We start from the raw sequence: 22,929 nt of genomic DNA on the forward strand, positions 1-22,929 counted from the left end.
GGAAACTCCCCTGCATGGTCCTAGAGAGTAACTAAATTAATGCTTCCATGACCACTACAAATGTATAGGAGAAAGGGGGTATCCCTGCCTCAAACCCCTCAACCTTTGGGAAGGTCATCATAGAGTCCTATTTATCAAGACAAAAAATATGACTGATGAGATGCACAATTCAATCCACCCAACCATCCTTTATCTAGCAGCTTGTCACCTCCAAAATACTACATCAAGCAATGTTCACAATAATAATTTACCAACACAATATATGCCATATAAAACTAGTTGTTTTTAAATAGCTGATGGTACAAAAACCTAAGTAAATTTTGGGAAAATTTTTTGACTTTGTCAATTGCATTAACACTCCATAAGCTAGCAACAACAAAGTCACTAGAAAGGACTAACATCAATGGAATTTGGACCTGATATGGAGGCCCAGATAAAAATGAAGGGAATCCAATCCAAGGAAAAAAGAAAAAAAACTGTTACAATTAAAAAAGAAAAAGAAAAAGAAAAAAGAAGAGTCATGAAAATAACTACAGCATATTATTTTGAGTCAACAAGTCGGAAATCTGACATAAGTCGAAAGGTCAATCTAAAGTTTCAACCACCATCTTCTAAAATTGCAGAATTAGTTAAAAGAAATTTCAGACTATGGCTCGAGTAAAAATGTAGGTGACAAATCACCAATTGAAAACCACTTCCTAAAATTAATTCCACTAACGAGAAAATCCAGCATTCATGTCTAAAGCACCTTTTGTTCAGAGGTAGTAAAAACTAAATTAATATGTGCCGGAGGTGATGAACCCTGATTTGAATACTCTGCTGATGAATGCCACCTATGTGTGGGTAGTTTTTATGATATTTGCATTCCCTTGAATCACCACATGATTGTATAACAGCATTTTCAAATATTTATTTAAAAAATGCACATTAATTTATATGTTTCTCAATATTTTTGCTGATGGTGCCATATAGCTTTTCTGGCTCAATTATCAAAACTTCCTTTATGAATGAGGACTTGAGCCTGAGTGAAGGTTAAGAAATCAGTCCATGTAAGGTAAAAGCTTCACATCCTCAGTTTCCCAACCATGCTACAATTTGCCTTCAGTCAACAAGCTGATCAAGAAATATTTAGTTTTCATGTCCAACAGATTGATCTCCAGTTCCAAGATCAACTCAAGTTCAAGCATTCAACGAGACAAAGCTCCAATACCAACAACTTGGATCAGCTACATTGATCCTTTTTTGCCACTCAGCTTAATCTAGAGCTATAGCCTCCATCAAATCTTTAGCAATCATTTTTTTTTTTTGTTTTTTTGTTTTAATCAATAAAGACTGAAATCAAATCTTTAGCAATCATGTCTATCCACAGTACCCCTATCCATGTCCTTGGTGGCCTCCCACTTCCCTTTTGTCCTTATGGTTATATTACATGAATTGAATAAGAATTTGAGGACTTATAGTCCTCCCTGAACAGGGAGAATGATGTGATATGTGTGTGCAAATCTAAATGGGTGTTCTTGCCCTTGAAGTTTTATTTAAACCTCATGTGTTCTCTTTCATGATTCATTTATCATTTACAAGCCCTCAGATTAAAAATAAACGAGGGGCTGAGTTCACACTATTTTCAGCACATGCCAAGGATCTACTTTGTTCTTTATTCAATCTGCAGAACTAAGAGCAGGTCTATTGACTATCTAGATAGCCTTGCTTTGATGCACCCTACAACATTTTTGGAATCCTATTGTTTTTTGAGGAGGCCTATCCTTCTTTAAACTGCATTCCTTTCAATACCTCTTATGTCTAATGAATCTCATGGTTCACAGCTACCCTTTTTTCAATCTCTTCTTCCTATTGTGTAAATTGTTGATTAATTGGTATGACCATTGAGCGACCTTTTTACTGCTTTCTATTATTCTAATAGATTTTTCTTTCTAATTGTTTGATTGTTGGTATCAGCTATAACCATATCAAAAAGATAAAAAAAAAAAAAATTAAAACTTTGCTTTATCTTCTGAATCTGAATCAACTTTTCCTTGTTTTTGGAAATAACTTAGGTCGTTTAAATAAACTATGATGATTCTAAAGCAAATTGATTGACTAAATTCAAACAATGACCAATTTCTTATTGATAACTGCATTGATTAATGCACCTTAATTCCATACTCATCAAAAGCTTTTAATACTGAAGATGACATCTAGATTTTCTAACATACATTACATTTTAAACTGATGAGATTCCCTACTGACAGATTTCATTTGAGAGATATTAACCCATAAGATAGGTGCACTTCATTCTCAAACATAAACATTAATTGTATTAATGGACATGTCATTAATTGATCTGTAATATATTTGCAACTTGGGCTAAATTTTTGGTAAGTAAAAAAGGTAAAACATCTATAAAAAAAAAGAAAGATTAAATATTAATTTTAGGTTAAGTATATGCTTAATATATATGATGTACACACTTAAAAAAATTAAGTAATAGCTAAATAAGGTGAAGAGAGTCTAATATACCGCCGTATCAACAAGACCTTCTCGTCCTCCCATTGTATGAAAGAAAAACTCTGTAGCTGTCAAACCAGTATAGAATGAACTGGCAACAAAACCTTTAGCCTGCATTAAGATTACAACATTCCATTAAATGCTTTTGAAAGTTCATAGCTATCAATAGGCAGTCAGTGCATTAATCATTTGGATACATAACAAAGATCTGAATGAATAATACATGCACATCTTTTATTGATTGGTACAAATAGCATTTTCTTTTTTCGATAAGGAAAAGTATTGTATTATGAAGAGATGCTAAAATAGCGACTCAAAATATACAGAATAGAAAGGGAAACACTCACCCCCTAACATTTGAAACAAAAAACTATCCACAAAAATATACAAAAAACAACCCCATCCCTTGATGGGAACTCACCCAATCAATGAACTCAAAAAAGGTTGTTGTACCATCTTTTATAAACAATTTAGTCTCCGATCAAAGTGGGCTACGAAAATAAGTTTTTAGTCTTTGGATGGACAACATATTATCTTCAAAGGCGATTCTATTCCTTGTCTTCCAAACTATCCAAAAAATGTAAAGAGGACCCATTCTCCAAATTGTCTTGCATTTTTTTCCCACAAAGAATCCATTCCAACCCAAGAGGTTTTCCCTAACCGAAGAAGGAAACACCTAAGACACTAAAAAGAGTGAAAAACATCTCCCACGATGCCCTAGTATTTTCACAATGGAGAAGGAGGTGGTTAATGGATTCCTCATCCGCTTGACAAAAATAACATCTATTTGCTAAGGCCCATCCCCTCTTTTTAACTTGGTCCAAGGTTAAAACTTTGCCCCATGATGCCTCCCAAGTAAAGAAGCTTACTTTTGGTTGCACACACGATTTCCAAATGATCTTCATTGGAAACAAAACTGAAGAGCCTGGCTTTAAGACTTTGTAAAATGACTTTGTCGAGAAAGTTCTATCCTTTGTTTCCATCCACCGCACCCTATCCTCATCCTCCAAGATCACTTTCTAACCACACAAGCGTAACAAAAGGCCCTCCATCTCATCCATCTCCTAATCATTAAAGACCTAGTGAAGCAAGGACTCCAACTCCTCCTCCTAATCCAAACATCCTTCACCCAAGTTGTTATGGGATCAGCTCGGGCAAATAAGGAAGGGAAAGAAGCACACAAAGGTGTAGCCCCACACCAAATATCCTTTCAAAAACTCACCATTTGACCGTTCCCTACCACAAAGGAGAGTCTATTGCTAACAATGTGTCCAAGCTTCCTAATTGCTTTCCACAATCCTACACCATACCCCTCTCTTACGTCCCGAGAACACCACCTTCCTTGTTCCTCCCCATATATCCCCCTAATTACTTGGTTCCATAAAGCCCCTTTCTTATTCGCAAAGAGCCAACTCCATTTGCAAAGGAGGGCCTTGTTGAGCGTAGAAATGCTCTTGACCCCCAAACCCCCTTTTCTCTTATCAAGGCACACTATTGCCCATCTTACTAAGTGAGGTCTCCGGCCTAGGTGGCCCCACTTCCCCACAGGAAATTTCTCTGAATCTACTTCAGCCTTAATTTGACCCCCCTTGGCAATTGTAGAATAGACATGAAGTAAATAGGCAAGCTGGACAATGTGCTTCTAATCAAAGTAATTCTCCATCCCTTAGAAATATATTGACATTTCCACATAGCCAATCTCTTACGGAATCTCTTCTCCACTCCATCCCAAGTTGCCACAGACTTGAAGGGTGCATCCAACAACATCCCCAAGTAAATGGAAAGTAAACTTTCCACCTTACAATCAAGCTCAGAAGCAAACTCCTCCACATTCTCCACATTGCCTATTGGGATCAACTCACTTTTATCCAAGTTAACTTTCAGCCCTGATATAGCCTTAAACCACATAAGTAACCAACTCAAAAAGGTCACTTAGTCCTTGTTGGCCTTGCAAAAAACCAAAGTATCATCAACAAACAACAAATGGGAGATTTTAACCTCTTCACCCCTTTCTCCTCCTTGCCTTAGACCCCTAGAACTTTGAAAAAATCCCAAAGAAGTGTCATTAACCAGAATTGAAAAACTAGCAGTGGACACACACCACTTTATCCACTTCTCCCCAAAACCCACCTTCTCCAGAACCAAGAACAAGAAAAGTCACTTCACATGATCATACGCCTTCTCAATATCTAGCTTGCAAAGAATTGCTCCACCCTTACTCTTCAAAATCGAATCAATGGTTTCATTGGCAATAAGCATTGTATCCACAATTTGCCTACCTTCTACAAATACATTTTGGGTGTTGGAAATCACCTTAGCTAACACTAGCTTTAATCTATTAGCCAACACCTTAGCCAACCACTTATACAGCGGCCCCCCTCTCCCCCCCCAAACAGGATAATAGGCCTGAAATCCCTCAAGTCCTCCACATCCCTTTTCTTCGGGATCAGCACTAAGAAAGTTGCATTCAAACTCGGAACAAAACAACCATCTTCATAAATTTCCCTAAAAAAATTCATCACCTCATCCTTAATGAACTCCCGTGAAAACTGCTAGAAAGCCATGGAGAAACCATCCAGGCTTGATGCTTTGTCTCTACTAAAATCCAATAATGCGTTACAAATATCCTCCTCTATAAAAGGTTTCTCCAGCCCTTCCGCCTTCAGAGCTTCCAACCTTTCAAAAGGCGGACCACTTAAGTTGGGTCTACACTCACCACTAGCTAAGAGCAACTTCTAGAAAGCTTTACCCACTTCTTCCTTAATATCATTGTCCTCAATGATCCACGTTCCATTAATTTTGACTCAAGCCATCTGGTTCCTTCTTTTGTGTGCATTAACCATTCAATGGAAAAAACTTGTGTTTCTATCCTCCTCCTTCAGCTAGATTTCCCTTGATTTTTGTCTCCAAGACGTCTCTTCTAAATTGTAATTCTCCCAAGCTTCCCTCCTAGATTCCTTCTTTTCCAAAGACAGTGAACCACAACTCTACACTTCATCCCGAAAATTCACAAAGTTTAAGGCCAAAACCTCCTGAACTTCAATCTTCCCAAACACTTCCTTGTTCCAACTTCTCAAAATAGGTTTAAAAGCTTTCATTTTTTCAGCTAGAATCAAGCTAGCAGACCCACTAAAATTAAGCCCCTCCCACCACAATCTCAGAACATCTTTAAAACCCTCCTCTTTCAACCACATATTTTCAAATCTAAAAGGAGTAGGACCTCTCCTCACCCCTCCCCCATCAAGAAGAATTGGACAATGGCCGGACACCAGTTTAGGAAGGACACACTGGACTGCTCCAGGAAAAGCAACCTCCTAGTCATCAAAGATTAGGAACCGATCAATTCTAGACTTAGATCGATTACTTAAACTGCCACTTCAAGTAAACTGACATCCCTGAAAGGGAAAATCCCTCAATTCTAAGTCCTCAATTACCTCTAATAATCTCCTCATGGCAGGGGACAAACTACCACCTCTACTACACTCCAAAGGGTATCTACTCCTGTTACAATCACTTACCACACACCAGGGATCACTCCATAATCCTTTAATAACCCCCAGTTCTCCCCAAAAACCTTCCCTATCCTTCTTTAGTGTGGGTCCATAAACCCCAGTGAAGCTCCAACAGAAACCATCTTCACAGTTCTAGAAATGACAAGAAACTGAGAAAGTTCCCATTTCCATCTCCAAACACTGTAACACCTTGCTATCATCCCACCCCCACAAAAGGGGGGTATACAAGAAAATCATATAGAAAGCTAAACGACAAAGAAAAAGGACTATGAAAACCAGAGTCTTCCTCCAATCAATAGACCCTGAGCTGTCTAAAAAATTCTGAAAGGAACTAATTCTTCCTCTATCAGCCTTCAATGCTCACACATAGAGTGACAGGAAGGGAACCTCCTTAAACTTCACTATTGAGACCTCAGCACCCTCAACTATCCTCTTATTCCCCTCTCTATATACACCACGACACACAGAAAGATGCTATCCTCTGGCAAATCTGCCAGACAACAGGCTGCTTACTACCAATTTCTGGCAGCATCCATATCACAATATACAAAACAAGGATCAAACACTCCAAGGCCTTGGCCTACAAGTCAGCAGATTAAGAAATGCAGGCCATCTCTGATCTGCAAAGAGAGAACCAGCGAGCATCCAACCTCTCATCCAAAGTTAGGTCTTTGTAAAGCCTCCTAAATGGCTCTATAAGCAAAAAAAGCCACCTTCCCCAGACTATGTTAACATTGACAATTTCTTAAAGTGAATATTTTTAAACAATAGGGATCCTGTTAAATTTTGAAAAATAAAAATCCATAACTATTCATGCATAAAAGCAGCACTAGATATAACATAACTTTGGGTTTATCCATTGAATTTTTTCCCAAAAATATTATTTTAGTTATAACTTGTATTATGAAAATTAAGGGATGGCTGCAACCTGTAGTTTCTATACCTAGTGGTAACAATTTTTCCATTTTTGATGGGCAAACAAAAAAATTATTAGAAGAGCATAAAAGACATAGAATCTAAGTACACAAGATGTATATAGGAACACCAAAGGGAAAGAGAGAAAGCAAATAAAGAAGAGGTAAGACAATGACTACAAACTGAACCCCAATCCAATCCTATTAATGAAATCAAGATGCATTATTAGCATTCCTCAATAACAATTCTAGTTGGATACACTAGTGCATATCCACAACAAAGTTTTTAATGCTGGTCAACGGAACATCTTCCGGTTTCTTTCATATTTCAAGTGGGTTGAGACAAGGGGATCCTTTCTCTTTTTTTTATTTGTTCTAGCCATAGAGGCGTTTGGTTGTCTATTGAAGAGAGCCAAGGAGGGAGGTTATGTGTCAAGTTTTAGGGTTACATTTATTGAAGACTATCGATGCGGAAAAGACAATATATTTCCTAATGAGGGAGGCTTACATAGATTAGAAGTACTTTGTCGAGCAAGTCAATCTATTACATGTCTTTGTTTATAATCCCTAGAAGGTCAAATTGAGGTCAAAGAATATTTAAGGGAGTTTTTTAGGGAGGTGGGACTTTGGAGAAAACGCATAAATAAGAGAAAAGGGGGTTTGAGCATTAGAATTCTCTCTTTTTTGAATTAGGCCCTCCTTGGCTGGAGACATGTTTCTAATAGGGAAGTTTTTTGGAAGCACATTATAGAGGGGAAGTATGGGAACGAAGGAGTGCGTTAAAACCTTTGTGAAGTTGGAGATGGTTATGGGGTTGGTATTTGGAAAGCTATAAGTAAGGGTGTGGTTTTTTCTTTAGTATAACTTCCTTTGAAGTGGATAATGGTAGAAGGGTTAAATTTTGGACACAAATGGCATGCGGAGGAGCCCTGTGTAATTCTTTTTCCCACTGTATGCATTGGCTTCGTTAAAGGAGGCTCGAGTGGCGGATTTATGGGAAGACTTGGGAGAGTAGGGACATTGGATTTCATGCTTCACTAAGCACTTTAATAACTTGAGTTGGACATTGTTGAGACCTTTTTGCACGCTTGCACACCAGTCTAGTACACCCCACCCCTGGAATAATCATGCAGAGAATAAACAGTTGTTGGCCCTTACCTTTTAAACTAAAGGATGGGATTTAGTAAAGTTGGGGCCATTTGCTGATCATTTTGATAATCTCATTACAATTTAGGAGCTACAAATATGATGAAGTTGAGTCACTTAAACAGGTTTATCAACATAAGCTACAGAATTTCACCAGTTGAATTGAAGTTCCCTATCTGTTTTTTCACTTGAATGATTCAAGGAACTAAATGAGTAACTGTGGGCCAATAAACAGGGGGTTTAAGAGCCAAACATTCAGTAATTCCCTGAAACCAATCAAAATGCAGTAATTTTGATATCAGTGTAGAATTAATCCAAGCCATTCTTGCAAATTGATGATGGATTTTCTTGAACTAATTATCAAATTCCCATTTTTCGAAACTACAAGCTCAATTTGGTCTGGCATCCCACAAAAGTAAATTAATTCATATGAATTTCTATGAAATACTTTAAACCATTAGACCATAATCTTCAAAGAATATAGAGAATTATAAGCTGTAAATAAGAAACAAAAATTTGAAATCACACTTATAAACATATAAAAAATATAAAAATATATGCTGTAAATAAGGAAAAAAAAAATTGAAATCACACTGATAAACACAGGTACACATCAAATGCTTGGGGTATTACAATGACAACTTAGCCAACATATCTATTCTAAATATCAAAAATCAGACAAAAACACATTTTGATATCTGAACAATTCTAAATATGTGAACATCTCATTATTTATAGCCAACGAAGGTAGTGCCTGACCCAAACCAGACTAATAAGCTGGAACATGCCAGCATCAAAGTTACACTCATATCAATGTAACTTCTATCACAGAAGTCTAGTTCAACCATTTTAAGAAATCTCATTGCTTGGTTCTACCGTTCTCTCTTTTTGGTGTGTTGTGGGTGCTTCCCTCCTCGGTTAGAGTAGCTTTGTTAGGATGACATGGTTTTTTTGTGGGTAAGAAAAGAAAAAAGGCGTGGCAGGCTGCTCCTTTATGACTTTTCTGGACTGTTTGGAAGGAAAGAAATAGTAAGACATTTGACAATGAGGGGTGGTCCATTCAAGGGTTGAAATTCTCCTTCATTTGTAATCTTTGGGCTTGGTGCAAGTTGTATATAGTTCCTAGTCCTCCTTCCTTTGTAGACTTTGTGGAGTGGTTGGGTTTGGGCTAAGGGGGCTGTTGATGGTGTTCCTCTTTGTTTTTGTGTTGCCTTGAGGTGTTTCTTTGTATACATCTTGTGTACTTTGGAATGCCTTTTTTGGCCTTACTTTTTATAAAATGTTTCTGTTTACCTATCAAAAAAAAAAAAGAAAAGAAATATCATTGCTTGGAGACTTGGGTAATAGGTGCATAACAAATCAAACAAGGACTCCATCTAATGAGTGGATATGAATTTGCATCTAAGACATATCTAATATCCTTATCCAAATCCAATAATGTCAACAATGGGTATGGTATAAGGGAAAGGCCAGGGCATAACAGATCTGGACATATCAAATGCATGATGTTGGGCTTCTCATACACGAGTTTGGTAGGTGGTACAGAATGCCTCCTTTATCTCCAGTTTGTTTCATCAGTTTACTTATACACCATATATAAAACAATAAAATCCACAAGACCCCTAAAACAAAGCTAGATAAAAAAAACCATAGGGATTAGTTCGCAGATTAAAAATAAATATTCAATAACAGAGAGCTGTCAAAGGGAAATAAACTTACATCTGGGGTTTTAGACTTTCTAGGGAAATGAGGAAGGGTTCGATCTATAAATCCATCAGGAGCACGACGACCCCCAACCGATTGCTGACCTACACATGCAATCATTTGGCTAATATTGATAGGAGATCCTTTGGAACCACATTGGGACATAATCAAAGGGCTATTCCTCCAATGTAGTTCTTCCATGCAAACCTATTGCAAAAATTAAAGAACAAATTAAGTTGCTTCCTTAAAAATACTTTCTATACCTTAGTTAAAAGTATATAACAATTAAAAATCAGTACAAAAGAAACGATATAAGTACAACAAGTTATTACAACATAAATCTATTATTCAAATAAATGCTTCAGTAAAAGAACATACAAAGGAATGATTTAAACGAGACACTTGAGATATTTTCCGACAAAGATACAATTAGGGAATGCTATAAAATAAGCCTAAAATTGATCCTCACATTCGCAGTTGTTTCTCGAATTTTATTTAATACACCAGTTATTTCGGCTTCAAGAGTTTGGGCAGCATTGCAACCAGGTTGAAGTTTCAGCTTCCCTTTATTGTACTGCTGTATTAGCTCATGACAATTTTCATATCCTTCCTCAATCCTCTTACTTTTCTGGTCATTCAAAAGCCCTCCTGGTTGAACATCATCAATCCCAATTGAGAAGCCATGATTCCCTATCCACCGAGCACTGAAACCAAGCCAATAGTAAGATGGCATATATGAATGAGAAAATGGTGCAACTTCTTTCTTTTGTTAAAAATAGTATCCAAAGCTACCTAATACTGATTAATTATCAAGATATATAACAATGATAACCTTGATTGAAAAAAAATAAAAATTGTTGCCATTAACCATTCACATGGATAATTAATGATCATTAGGCACACCTAGGAATCAGATGACATGATGAGCAAACATCATTTTGGCAAACATTCTACAGTAACCTAAACTATAAAGGAAAACCTGTATAACACCATCGATGCTAATGTATTAAAATAATTAAAATTAGCTTGTCATGGGAACAAATCATGAATTAACAATTGTCGGATCATGGTAACTATTTAGTAGATATACTATCATCAGAACTAGATCACATTTTTAACAAATTTCAAAACTTCTAAAAAATTGGAATGCTGGTAATCATTTTAACTGAAACAACCATCTTCATTTATCTTAAAAGATAAATACAAGAAGGACAACCTTCAAAGATTAATAGTTACATATAAGTGTAAGTTTATAACAACTAAAGGAGTTTTTCACTCAAGTATTTTGGTATTTCAACTAGTAAGTAGGGCACTAATAAAGGTAGAGTAACATGTGCAATAAAATGTAATTTAGTGTGTACATTATGGTCATACTTGGTTGGCTAGATCTGTGGGATAGGATAAAAAATAAGATAACATATCTCATCCCATATTTAATTGGTGATGAGATAAGAATGTTAGCTCATCATTCACCCTATCTTATTTTCAATCAAAGATAGGATATGATAAGTGATGTAATAACTTATTGATTTTTTTTTATATCCTCTCCACATAGGATATAATAATCCTAAGATATGGGATATAACCCATATCCCCATGAATCATAAATTTATTACGCTCATCAATCTTCTTTCCTTTTATTTATTTATTTTTTCTTCTGTTTTTTCAATTTTTTATATTTTTCTTTTTGTAAAACAGAAAAAAAAAAATTATCAAAAAATCAAATTTGTATTCCACAAAGAAAAGAATAAAAAAGATATGTATATAATACAACCTAAGATAACACGAATATAATATTTAATATTATAGAAAATAACTTTTTTATATTTAACAATACAATTTAATATTTTTTATTTATATATTTTAGACATTTTAATCATCAATGTGATTAACAAAAAAAAAATTAATTACTAAATTATAAATTGCAGAATGATTTCTAAATAACCCTAAACATGACAGAGATTTCCCTTTTTTAAAAATAGAAATATTTCTATTTAAAAATTATCAAACATTGAAATGCAATATATTTTATATTCCATTTTTTATTTTTTCAACAAACCAAATATGAGCATGATATAACATATTCTATCAAATATAATATCCAAGGATATCGTGGCTCATTGGAAATAATATCCAAGGATATATATATATAATCCTATCTGATCCTGAACCAAACATAACCTATATTTTAGAGGAACCAAGGACTCAATGCTGCTAGATACATAACTATGATCCTGAAAGAACTAGCATCAACAGAGTACAGAAAACCATTGCAGTGTATTTAACTTAAAGCATTACTGGAAAGAGTCAAGTTCAAAACATTTAAGAAACCTCACCATGTTTAAAATAAACATGAACTTCTACATGAAAATGCAGATGTTCATGTATGTACTTAAAAAGGATAAACCAAAGATTTAATAAATAGCCATCACATCCTGTTGTGCTTCAACAAAATTGAAGTAAAAGGTGATCTGTGATCACCAATCAAAACACATTTGTTAAAAGGTTACCTCAATTTTGCCAGACGATTCATACAAGCAGCAGCAGCATGTGCATTATAGTCCCTAAGAAGAACAGAGAAAAGACCGTCCTTGTTGCCATTTCCTACAAACATAATATTGATTTTTCAAGAGTGAAAAACACACAGACTAATAAGTTCAATACAAATATTTTCATAGCATTCAGGTCAAATAGTCCATTCAGGAAGTTACTTGTTACTCCCCTTTATGTGACTTGACAATCGTTTCTTCATTGCCCAATGTTACTAGCAACTTCCCACTTTAAGTGTACTACTGTCACTTTTCCCCTTCTCATTGTGCTTTCAGGAAAATAGGGAGAGTTAAGGTCAACAGCCATGAGAAATGTGGAATTTCATTGGATCCTCCAGTTTGTTCTTCAGCTAAAGCTTAATGCCCACTCATTAGTAACAATAAGTGAACTAAGTGACACATTCACTTAGATAACTGATCTTTTCAGTTATGATTTTGTGAACCTTATGAGCTTGATATACGTTGTAATTAATCTTTACCATCTATTATTACTCCTGTTAATGCTTCAGCACCCTCCCTTGTTACCTCATTGTCCCACTTATGTAAAATTTGGGGAAAACTGTTTTCATTTCATATGGATTTACATTTAAACATAAGAATGTGAGTTTACTGTGTTTAAATCCTCAGAAAAAAATGATGGCCACCCAATCCGACACAATTACCAATAGCTCTACCACAGCAAGGATGTAAATATACATTATTTTCTCAACAAAATAAAGGATGTTATGCTAGTTAAAATCCAGAACATGGAAGCTTAAATACAAGACACATGTATGTGAGGGGGAAAACCTTGAAATGTAAATCAGGTAGAAGCTTCAGATAGGACATTTGCAAATTGTACTTTCACGGAAGATAATATAGTACCATGGCATAGCTAGGAACAATGCATGGCAGCTATGTTCAGCAAAGAAGTACAGTTCAAAGTTCAAACCAATGAATCATGACCTTTTTGTACCTAGGTCGTTGAATATCCTGCAAGGAGGACTGGTCTTGAATTGAATTCTCTTAACTTGTCTTTGATAACAAGAGACTACCTATTCCTGGATGATACAAATAAACCCTGTGAAAGGACCTAACAGCAACTTGCTGAAATCCACACCAAGAGAACAGTTACCTTGGATTTTTTATTTTTATTTTTATAAGTAACAGTTAATTTGGATTATGAACTATAAAGATCTTTTTCTCTAGGCAAACTAGAGATTTATTTTAAAAAGATCTTACACCTATCAAAAAAAAAAAAAAGAGGGCATGCCCTAACACATAAGAGGTATACAGAATGCACCAAAAGCAGTAGCTAACCAAAACAAAAATAGAAGTTTTATAGTGGTGTAGCACCTTCTCAAGCAATCAATGATCTCTAGAAAAGCAAGGGTAGCCACCCTTCATGAATTCCTAAACCATTCAAACAAAATTGAGGAAAGACTCTTCTAATGCCTGATTAGAGCACTCTAGATCTTCAAAAATGCATAAAAAAAAGCACAAAGGAGTAGTCCTCCTCACTTCTATGCACCTCTCAAAGTTAAAGACATTTAATATACATGCACTAACTTGACTACTTGAGGCATTGGACATACTATAGTTTTATGCAAAACAATTTTTGGTTATCCATATGTCAATACATAGACAAGAAGAGTGAACAAACTGTAGATTGAATCAGTAACCAATTCCTTTTTTTTTTTTTTTTTTTTTTTTTTGATAGGCATCAGTAACCAATTCCTACTCATTTCGTCTCTTCAAATTTTTCTTCCTTTTTTACTTCTATTCAAACCCTGCCAACCTGGAAAAACAAATAAACAATAAAAGAAACATGGGGGTGCATTACCCAGGTAATCATTGAAGTTAGAATTGGGAGACTGTAAGCGTCTCCCATAGGGGGGGCACAGGAGCCATCTTCTGATTCTTTACAAATCAAGGCCAGCTCAGATTGACTCCTCAAGTAGTGTCCTTCATAGGCTTTAATCCATTCAAGACAGAATAAATCTCAGGGAAGAGTACATTGATAACATGGGAGAGATGACCACCACAGAGAATTGAGAGTGGAGAGTAAAATAATTCAATCAAAAAAGGAAGTAGGTAACAGACTTTTCAGTTGCAATCATGAGAACAACTTTCGAGTGTTGATTCACATCTGGGAGACAGTGGACCAAAATCAGTTTCAAGAGATCTGTAATGTTTTGAGCATGACCAATATGTATACTCCAGTTTATGGAAGAGTGTTAAAAAAATGTCAGCCTATTGTTATGTAGTGGTTGGTGCAATTTTGCAATTCCATGTTCTGATAGAGAATTATATATGAGTAGTAGGTTAAATTCAAACCCTTTAAAACTCTTTTTTTTTTTTTATAGGTAATAAACTTTTAAAACCTTTCCCTTCAAATATTTTCTTTTCCAACAAACTTAATGGCAAAAGCCTTGGCAAACAATTGAACAATCAAAAATTTAAACTTCCTATAAAGGAAGTCCTAGACACCTCACATATTTGCTGCTTATCCAACAATATTTGACAAATCAGAATATGTAGAAAAGGAGAAAAAGGAGAAACCTCACCAATCAAGAATTACAGCTGAGCTTTAAGAAATAAACATGTCCTAACAAACATCACCAGATATTTCGTAAAAAGAAGCTAAATATTGTGGGACTGTTGATTAAAAGCAAATAATCCATGAAAATGGAAATATGTTAGAAATGGACAGGAAACGGACCTAAAGTAGCCTTCCCAAGTTGCCCAGATATTAGTTCGCTATTTCGGAAATAGACAAACCCATCACTAGGACACATTGTTTCTTTTCCTCTACGCTTGTTGTAGGTTTTCTCCATGACAGTAAGATTCAGATAGACTCTCACATTTGCATGAGGGCGCAGTAGAACATTAAATAACTGTTTACCAGTCCACAGCTCCACTGGCTGCAAAAACAAATTTGCGTTCAGACCAAATGGAGAGTAACTCCAAAGATGCAAGAAACACAGCATTTAACATTTAAGGGCTAAAATCACTCAATGCTTTAAAACATAGTTTTCATCTATGAAAAGACATTTTGAAAAATAATGAGACCATAAAAGAAATTTTTGCTACTAAGACCAAAGAATGATGTCATATAGAAACTCCACAAGCACAGTTCAAATGCATATTTTACTAACATGGTTTATAGATAATGGGCTCTATAGATGCCAATGAGTATGGCCATAATCTATCAACTGAATTTGGTTTCACAATTGAGACTTTCCTCACACAACAGATTACTTCCCTCGGTTGACGTATCTAGTGGTTTAGAACATATCATAGATCTCCCCTATAAAGGGAAATGAAAAATGTATGTGTCTCTTGCATCACCTTCAACTCTAAGAAACCATCTTAGCTGCACAAGGCATTCAAACTAAAAGTTATTTAGAAAGATGAGCTTTTCAAGGCCTTCACCTTTTACACCATGGCCTATCTGCCAACATCATCTACAAGAACAATTAGAATTGTACCTAAACACAAAGGTTCCAATAGAAATCAAAATTCCAAAATAGAGAGGAAAAGAACAGAACTAGAAGAGAATAAACAGGAAAATTTTGGGTCTTCAAAACAACTGGAAATTGAAGCTTAAGAGGTCAATCTATCATATGTGCTCCCAAAAACAATTTTTCATACCATCTCCAAGAGAGAAACAAGTAATATTAGAGAAATCAATGAAAGCTTGACCAATAGTTTTCCAAGGACAGTGGTGCAACCACCTTACCATAATGTTGGCATCCCAACAATTGGAATGTAGCCAATAAATGCTTACAATGATTCTATGCTTTGAAGCATTGTTCTCCCAAGGAAAACTCCACAGCCAATTACCAAGAAGGGCTCTACTCCTTAAGAAGATCTTATGTAATTTCAAACCTCCATCTCTTTTCAATTTGCACACATGCTCCTAATCAACAAGGTAGTCTATCATCTATTCCCCCAATCCTTACCAAAGAAAATCCCCTTGCAATGTCAAAGTCATAGACACCACTTTTACTAGGCTCTTGGAAATAGAAAAGAAATAGATGGATATAGAAGATATTAAGAAAAAAAAAAGGCACCTACAAAACGGTATCACACCACTTAAGGACAAAAAGACTATCTTACAATCATCCATGTAATAGGAAATTGCATCCAAAACCTAGTCTCAAAACAATGCAGCTTTTGGTTTTTAACTCTCAAAATCAATGTGCTCAACAAATCAACAACAATGGTGAAAAAAAAGAAAATAGGGTCACCTTATATTGACCTATAGATGCTTTAACCCAAAAAAAGTAATAGCTTATAAACAATCTCAAATCCACCTCCACTTTGAGCTAAAACCTATCCTTACTAAAGAATGGCCTTAGAAAACTCAATCCACATAATCACATGCCTTCTCAAAATCTATCTTGAAAACTACTCCTTCACTTGAAGGTCACCTTTCATCTTCCACTAAGACCGTAGACTTTCTTGAATAAGAACTCCTCGTAAGGACCCTTAGATGCTATGAGATAACACTTTTGCTATGCTTTGTAGAGATTAGTAACAAATCTGGTGGATCTAAAATTTTGGTTGATTTGAGTTCTCTTAGGTACAAATACAATGAAAGTGGCATTGGACTCTTACTTGTAACCCCACTATAGTAGAATTTTAGCAACAACCTTCAACATATTCTCATTGATTGTGTCCCAAAAACCTTGATAAAATGCTAAGGAATGGACCTAAAGCCTTTCCTTTATCGATTTGAAAACTACACCTTGAATTTCCTTCACTTTGGAAAATGATATTCTAACTACCTAGTAGTCTCCTTAGAAATTAGGGACCAATCTAAACATCCCACCATCATAAACATCCAATTTGATTTTGAAAGTCTACCAGGAAAGTTCAAATTTTCATTTAATATACCATGCTTGTTGTCCAACAATACCAACACCCTTTCTCCAAATACCAAAGACTTGATAAACTTCCTTTTTCTTCTCCTAATTGCCCCATTGTGAAAAATACTTGGAATTAAAATCTCCCTCCTTAATGAACTTCACCCTACCTCTTCTTATTTGATGCACCTTTAAAAGTTCTTCTAAGTCAATCTTTCTAGTATCCCTTAATGCTACTAATTTTGTTGTTAAAGCACCCTTCCTCACAGGAATATACCATGGCAACATCACTAAAGATAGCATCTCCTTCCTTAATGTCCTTGAAATTGCCTTGTTCCAAGTATCCAATTTTGCTTTCATGAGTTGCAATTTTTGCATGCATTTATGACCCTCCCATCCTTAGACTAGCACATCACTTCACCAAGAGCCAACTTTAAAAGCTAATGTGGAACAACCACATTACTGTTAAAAACATTTTCCACTCATTAGAAAATAGATACCTATTTGTGGCTATGGAGGTTCCCTAAGGTAAGATGTGGTATTTGGCATCAGGTTATTGCAAGCATTTATGGAGACATCCTAATGGATGAGACGTCAACATTTTGGTTAAACGGTCACATAGATGTCCTTGGAAGGCTATTGCACAATTCTTTTAGGAATTTGCCCCATACACCCACTCTGTGGTGGGGAATGGTGAGAGAATCTAGTTTTGGGAAGATTTATGGTAGGAAAGTCAACCTTTGTGTTCCCAATTTTTAGAACTCCATAATCTCACTGAAAAATCTCACCATCTCAATCACCCTTGGTAATTCCTACTTGTCTTACTGGAATTTTAACTTCCATTGCAATCTCATTGATGCCAAAATTGATTCTCTTCAAAGACTCGTGTCTTCACTCACCTCGGTGCACTTGTCTCCCACCACCGCAAATTCAAGGGCATGGTCTTTGTCCTCCTCTGACTTATTCTCAATAAAATCTTTCTTTTTGGTTCTGTCCAATCCCTCAAGTCCAACCCCTTTCCATCTAGCCAATTTTGTTTGGAAATCAAAATACTCTTTAAAGGTAAAAGGTCTTTGCTTGGTTAGTGGTGCATAAGAAGGTAAATACCAATAACTCACTATAGGTGAGAAGACCTTATAATTTTCTTAGTCCTTAATGGTGCATTTTATGCAAAGGAAATGAAGAATAGATTAACCATCTTTTTCTACATTATCTTTTAACTTTGGGACTTTGGCATAAGCGTTTCAGTTTAGCCAATATGGTTTAGGTGTAACCTAGGAGCACCGAAGATATGATGATTATCTCTTTTAGAGGATTAGGTAATTCAATAAGAGACAAGACACTTTGGCAAATCACTTACCTCATTATTCTTTAGATTGTGTGGCAAGAGAGAAATGCTAGGATTTTTTAGGAGAAGTGGAGAATCGAAGAGACATGGGATCTACTTCATTTCTACTCATCCCTTTAGGCCTCTTGTTCCATTGCTTTTAGGGGAGTTCCACTTAATGTTATTCAACTAAGTTGGCTTTCGGTTTGTAATTCAAAATGGGTTGATAACATTAAAAGGAGTTGGTTTCAGTTTGTAAGTAATTTTGTGTATGCCTGTGTTTAGTTAACCTCATATAGTGGAGGAGTCTACTCTTACTTTGATCAGGTTTTATATTCTATGAAAAGGATCTCTCATCCTTCCCTCTTTCCTTTATCAATAAAAATTTATTTTTATTTCTAATTAAATATATATATATATATATATATATATATATATATATATATATATATAAAGGAATTTTGCAGTTTGACCAAGGGAAGGCAACATTTTTCCAGAGGGAAATTGATTATTTCACAACCCCCCTGCCCCACATACCAAAGAAGTGCTTAGGCCCTCCTAATTTTCCAGAAGTCATTTTTCCCAAAAAGTGACACCTCTCCAAAAGTTTCTGATAATCAAATGGACCAACCAACATTTTTACAACAATCTCCATTCTAGTTTATACATTAATACATACAGCTCACCTCAATGTCAAATTCAGCAACAAAAAAGACTCTTATCACCAATAACAAGATTTTTTTTTCCCCTTAAAAACACTTGCATTACTCAAGTCATCTAGGATAGAACTATAGTTACATTTGCCTTCACCAAATATTAAAGATACCAAGCAATCTCTTTTAGGTCTTCCAAAAGTGCTAGAATCACTATTTTGACAACTGAACCAAACTGAGCTGGTTGCAAGAAACTGTCGATTATCTTGTCCTTAGGGTCTCTAAAGAGGTCACCAATCCACAACTAATCATTTTTGGACGCATAAACAGATAATTTATAAATGTTGCATATCTAAAAGGGGAGATGAACTCCAACTACATGCTAAGAATACAAAGGGCATAATAAAAGAAAGACGAGAAGGCAAGAAGCAAAAAGCGACCACACATGGCCTAGACTCATCCTATACAATCCAATAAGATTCTCTAACCAAAGTCTATCTCTAGACAACCAAACAATAATTTCAAGAAAAAGTCTCTTAGTAATAATCTCAACCATAAAGTTCTCCTATTATACTCCTTCCAAATACACTAAAAGAAGCATAACAGCACCGCTTTCCAAACTTTAGAATGCCTCTTCCCTATAAATCTACAATGCTAAGATAACAACAAATCTTTAACAAACATTGGGATCAACCAAGAATCCTAAAGAAGAGACGAAGGGAGGAATCCAGGCATTCCTAGAATGGATAACAACAGCAATTGATCCACCAATTAGTTGCACCTTGCCACACCATTCTTTTCAAGGAATGCTTGTTCAGCATCACCAACTAAATAATCTGCCTGAATACCTCAACCATTTGCAACTCACAATCATGAAATTTTCTTTAAAAACAGGTAATGCAACCATAGGAGCCACATCTGTCATCCCAAATATCAGCTATTCCAGTATTCCTCAGAGAAGCAATTCTAAACAAAGCAGGGAATGAGACTATAAGAGGCAACTTGCCACACCCACGAATAAACCAAAATTTGGTTAGCTGATCATCCCCAATTGGAACTTGATCCTAGAAGAGAGGTCTTCACACCCCTTTTAATAGTTTTCCAGAGGACCACATCAAAGCTTTCATTACCTTCTCTGGAGCTTCAACGCTCATCAATTGCCCCAAATTTCCCTATAACAATCTGCCTCCATAAACACTACTTCTCTGCAGAAAACCTCCATAACTACTTCCCAATTAGAGACTTATTTAACTAAAGCTCTCTTAACCCAACCCAACATTCTCCTCCACGTTCAATCAAGCATTGAGATTAGAGTATACATGATCCATGCCCACTATGACATGATTTATCACATTATAGATTTTCTTGGGAGAAAATGTATGACATGATCTAGCAAACTCCTAGCTGCATGCCTGTGAATGGAAAAGCAAAACACACAAAAGATCACTTCTTTCAAATCAGAAGGTCATCATAATACAGAATCTACATTCAGTTTTCCTTGCATTCACATTCTTTCACTCGATGTCAAAAAGGAAAAGAAGATGAAGAAGTGAGAACTGCAAACTATCACATTAAGAAGACAAGGAACCCTTTACTATTTACTGCAAGCACTCCTAAAAAATACGCAATGCGTTATAATAAAAAGGTTAAAATCATCATCAAGTAAATGTAACTTGCCTTAATTATTGCTGGTGTTGGTAAATCAACAAGATCCATGCCATCACCCATATATGAACACATGAGCGAAAAAGCTGCGCGGTCATAAAAAGTGTCCTTCCTCGTAATCAGGAAGGAAGATGTTAGAAAATCTTGGGTCGAAGCAACCAAGATCTCTCCATTTTTTGGTGTACATAAGTTATTTTGCACCTAAAAAGCAACAAACACAGTTCTGATCAGAACAGTAACATATCGAATAATAAAAGCAAAGATAACTTCAATAATAATTTCTGACCCATGTTTATGAGATTATAAAATATGACCAAACTTAAACCAAAAATTGATTCACCCAGAAATGGACATATTGGTTTCTTAAGAATATGCATAGAATACCAAAAGGACTTATTCATGTTCAAGCAAGTTTTAACAATACCATTGCGACTGTTATAGATGTAGAGGTCTTGGTCCTCATCCAGTAGGCAGTACTTGTAGATTTATGACTGATGATTAAACATCAATCCTCCATTTTTGGCAAATAATATACCCAAGACAAAATGAAAGGATGATAGTAGTACAAAGCTTCTCCAACTAAAATGAGAGAAATAAAGGAGCATAATTTAACAATTATAATGATATCCAAGAATATATTCAGACCTTAAAGCAAAAGAAACAGGAGAGATAAAAAGTTAATGTTGAGACTAGTTTTTATGAACCAATTCCACCCACAGCCACATCCACAAAGCCACCCAAATAAAATAAAAAATAAAAAAAGACAACCCAAGAATTAAAAGAATAATTGCAGTGTCAAGAGCTACTGATGTAAATTTATCTACTAAGTGCAATGATTTTTGTATTTTCTTTTTTTCTTTTTTCTTTTTTTCTTTCTTTTCCATTTTTTTGACAACCCAGGGAACCACACCATGGCAAGGTCCTTTGGAACTACCCATGGTTACCAAACCCTGAGGTCACTGAAGGCACCTGCCACAGCCAGCACCATGTAATCCAAGGATTCCCAGTGGCAGGGATCAAACCCAAGAACATGTGGCCCAGGCCAAAGGTTTGCTTTTGTAAGAAACACAAAATGTTAGATACTTATGCCCACAGCAATGAAGTAGTTTATAGCTGTAAAAACCTCTTGCTTTATAAGAAAATTGATATTTAAAAGTGTTAGAAAGGGTGTTTGAAACATTTGGGCTTCAGGAAAATTAAGAAAGGATAAGGAAAGACAGCTACACAGCTGACCCAAGTGTCAATCAAACTAAGAATTCTGATCTAGAGTATTTCTTTTCCCCTATTTTAATAGATAATTCAGACCACAATGTTACCAGATATCATGCAACACAGAAGCAACGCTACAAAGCGTAAGTCCAAGTCAACGCAGGTCAATCCCCTTTCTACAAACATTATTTGGAATCTGTGGGTCCTGTCTAAAGTGAGCTTTTTGCTTAGGAAGCCAACTGGCGAAAAATTTTGATTTTAGATCAACTTCAAAAAAGAAGGCAGCCACTAGCAAATAAATGTTTTCTTTGTAAACTTGAGTAGGAGTCTATTGATCATATTCTAATTCACTGCAAAGTAAGGATTCCATGAAAACTGTTGTTCTCCTTATTTAGTGTAGTTTGGGTGATCCTTTCTTCAGTGAAAGATACTCTATTGGGTTGGCATGGTTCCTTTGTAGGAAAGAAAAAGAAAAAGGTGTGGAGAGCTGCCCCCCTTTGCATTTTTTGAATAATTTGGTGGAAATGAAATCAAAGAACTTTTGAAAACAAAGAACGAACTTATTAAGAGAGAAAATATTTGTTTCTTTGTAATCTTTCAGCTTGGATTAGCATGTACATAGGAGAAGGCTCAATGCCTTTGATTGATTTTATAGATTGGGTGGGGCCTCCCTTAGGATTTTTGGTTTTTGACCTTCAACCGCTAAGTTTGTTGCTCCGAGATGGGAGGTTGGTGGATCTCAAGAGAAGTGCAGAGAAGGATTCCTCAGGTAAGGATTTGAAAGTTAGTGCTGAGGAAGGGGAGGCCACTAAAGCAATGGAAGCTTGTCGTGTTTCAAAGGAGGAGAAGCTTGGCTCTGTTAGCCTTCCTGATAATTTAGTCAAGTTCAGTAGCT

The 22,929-nt window shown here is 35.7% G+C and overlaps 1 protein-coding gene across 2 annotated transcripts in view; it reads right to left on the reverse strand.

Moving 5' to 3' along the window:
• The window catches only part of LOC100267354 (DNA-directed RNA polymerase III subunit 1), a 59,196-nt gene that overhangs the window by 17,018 nt on the left and 19,249 nt on the right, over positions 1-22,929 (reverse strand). For both annotated transcript variants that reach the window (XR_009465832.1, XM_059737439.1), the window contains exons 13-18: positions 20,838-21,026; positions 15,032-15,233; positions 12,292-12,385; positions 10,251-10,485; positions 9,797-9,988; positions 2,518-2,616 (exon numbers count right to left, since the gene is read on the reverse strand). Coding sequence is in view for 1 of the 2 variants with exons in the window: in XM_059737439.1 (XP_059593422.1) it covers positions 2,518-2,616; positions 9,797-9,988; positions 10,251-10,485; positions 12,292-12,385; positions 15,032-15,233; positions 20,838-21,026 (1,011 nt within the window). In the remaining variant the exon portion in view is untranslated. The remainder of the gene's footprint in view (positions 1-2,517; positions 2,617-9,796; positions 9,989-10,250; positions 10,486-12,291; positions 12,386-15,031; positions 15,234-20,837; positions 21,027-22,929) is intronic.

This window comes from Vitis vinifera, chromosome 6 (genome assembly GCF_030704535.1).
Source record: "Vitis vinifera cultivar Pinot Noir 40024 chromosome 6, ASM3070453v1".
Taxonomy (NCBI): Eukaryota; Viridiplantae; Streptophyta; class Magnoliopsida; order Vitales; family Vitaceae; genus Vitis; species Vitis vinifera.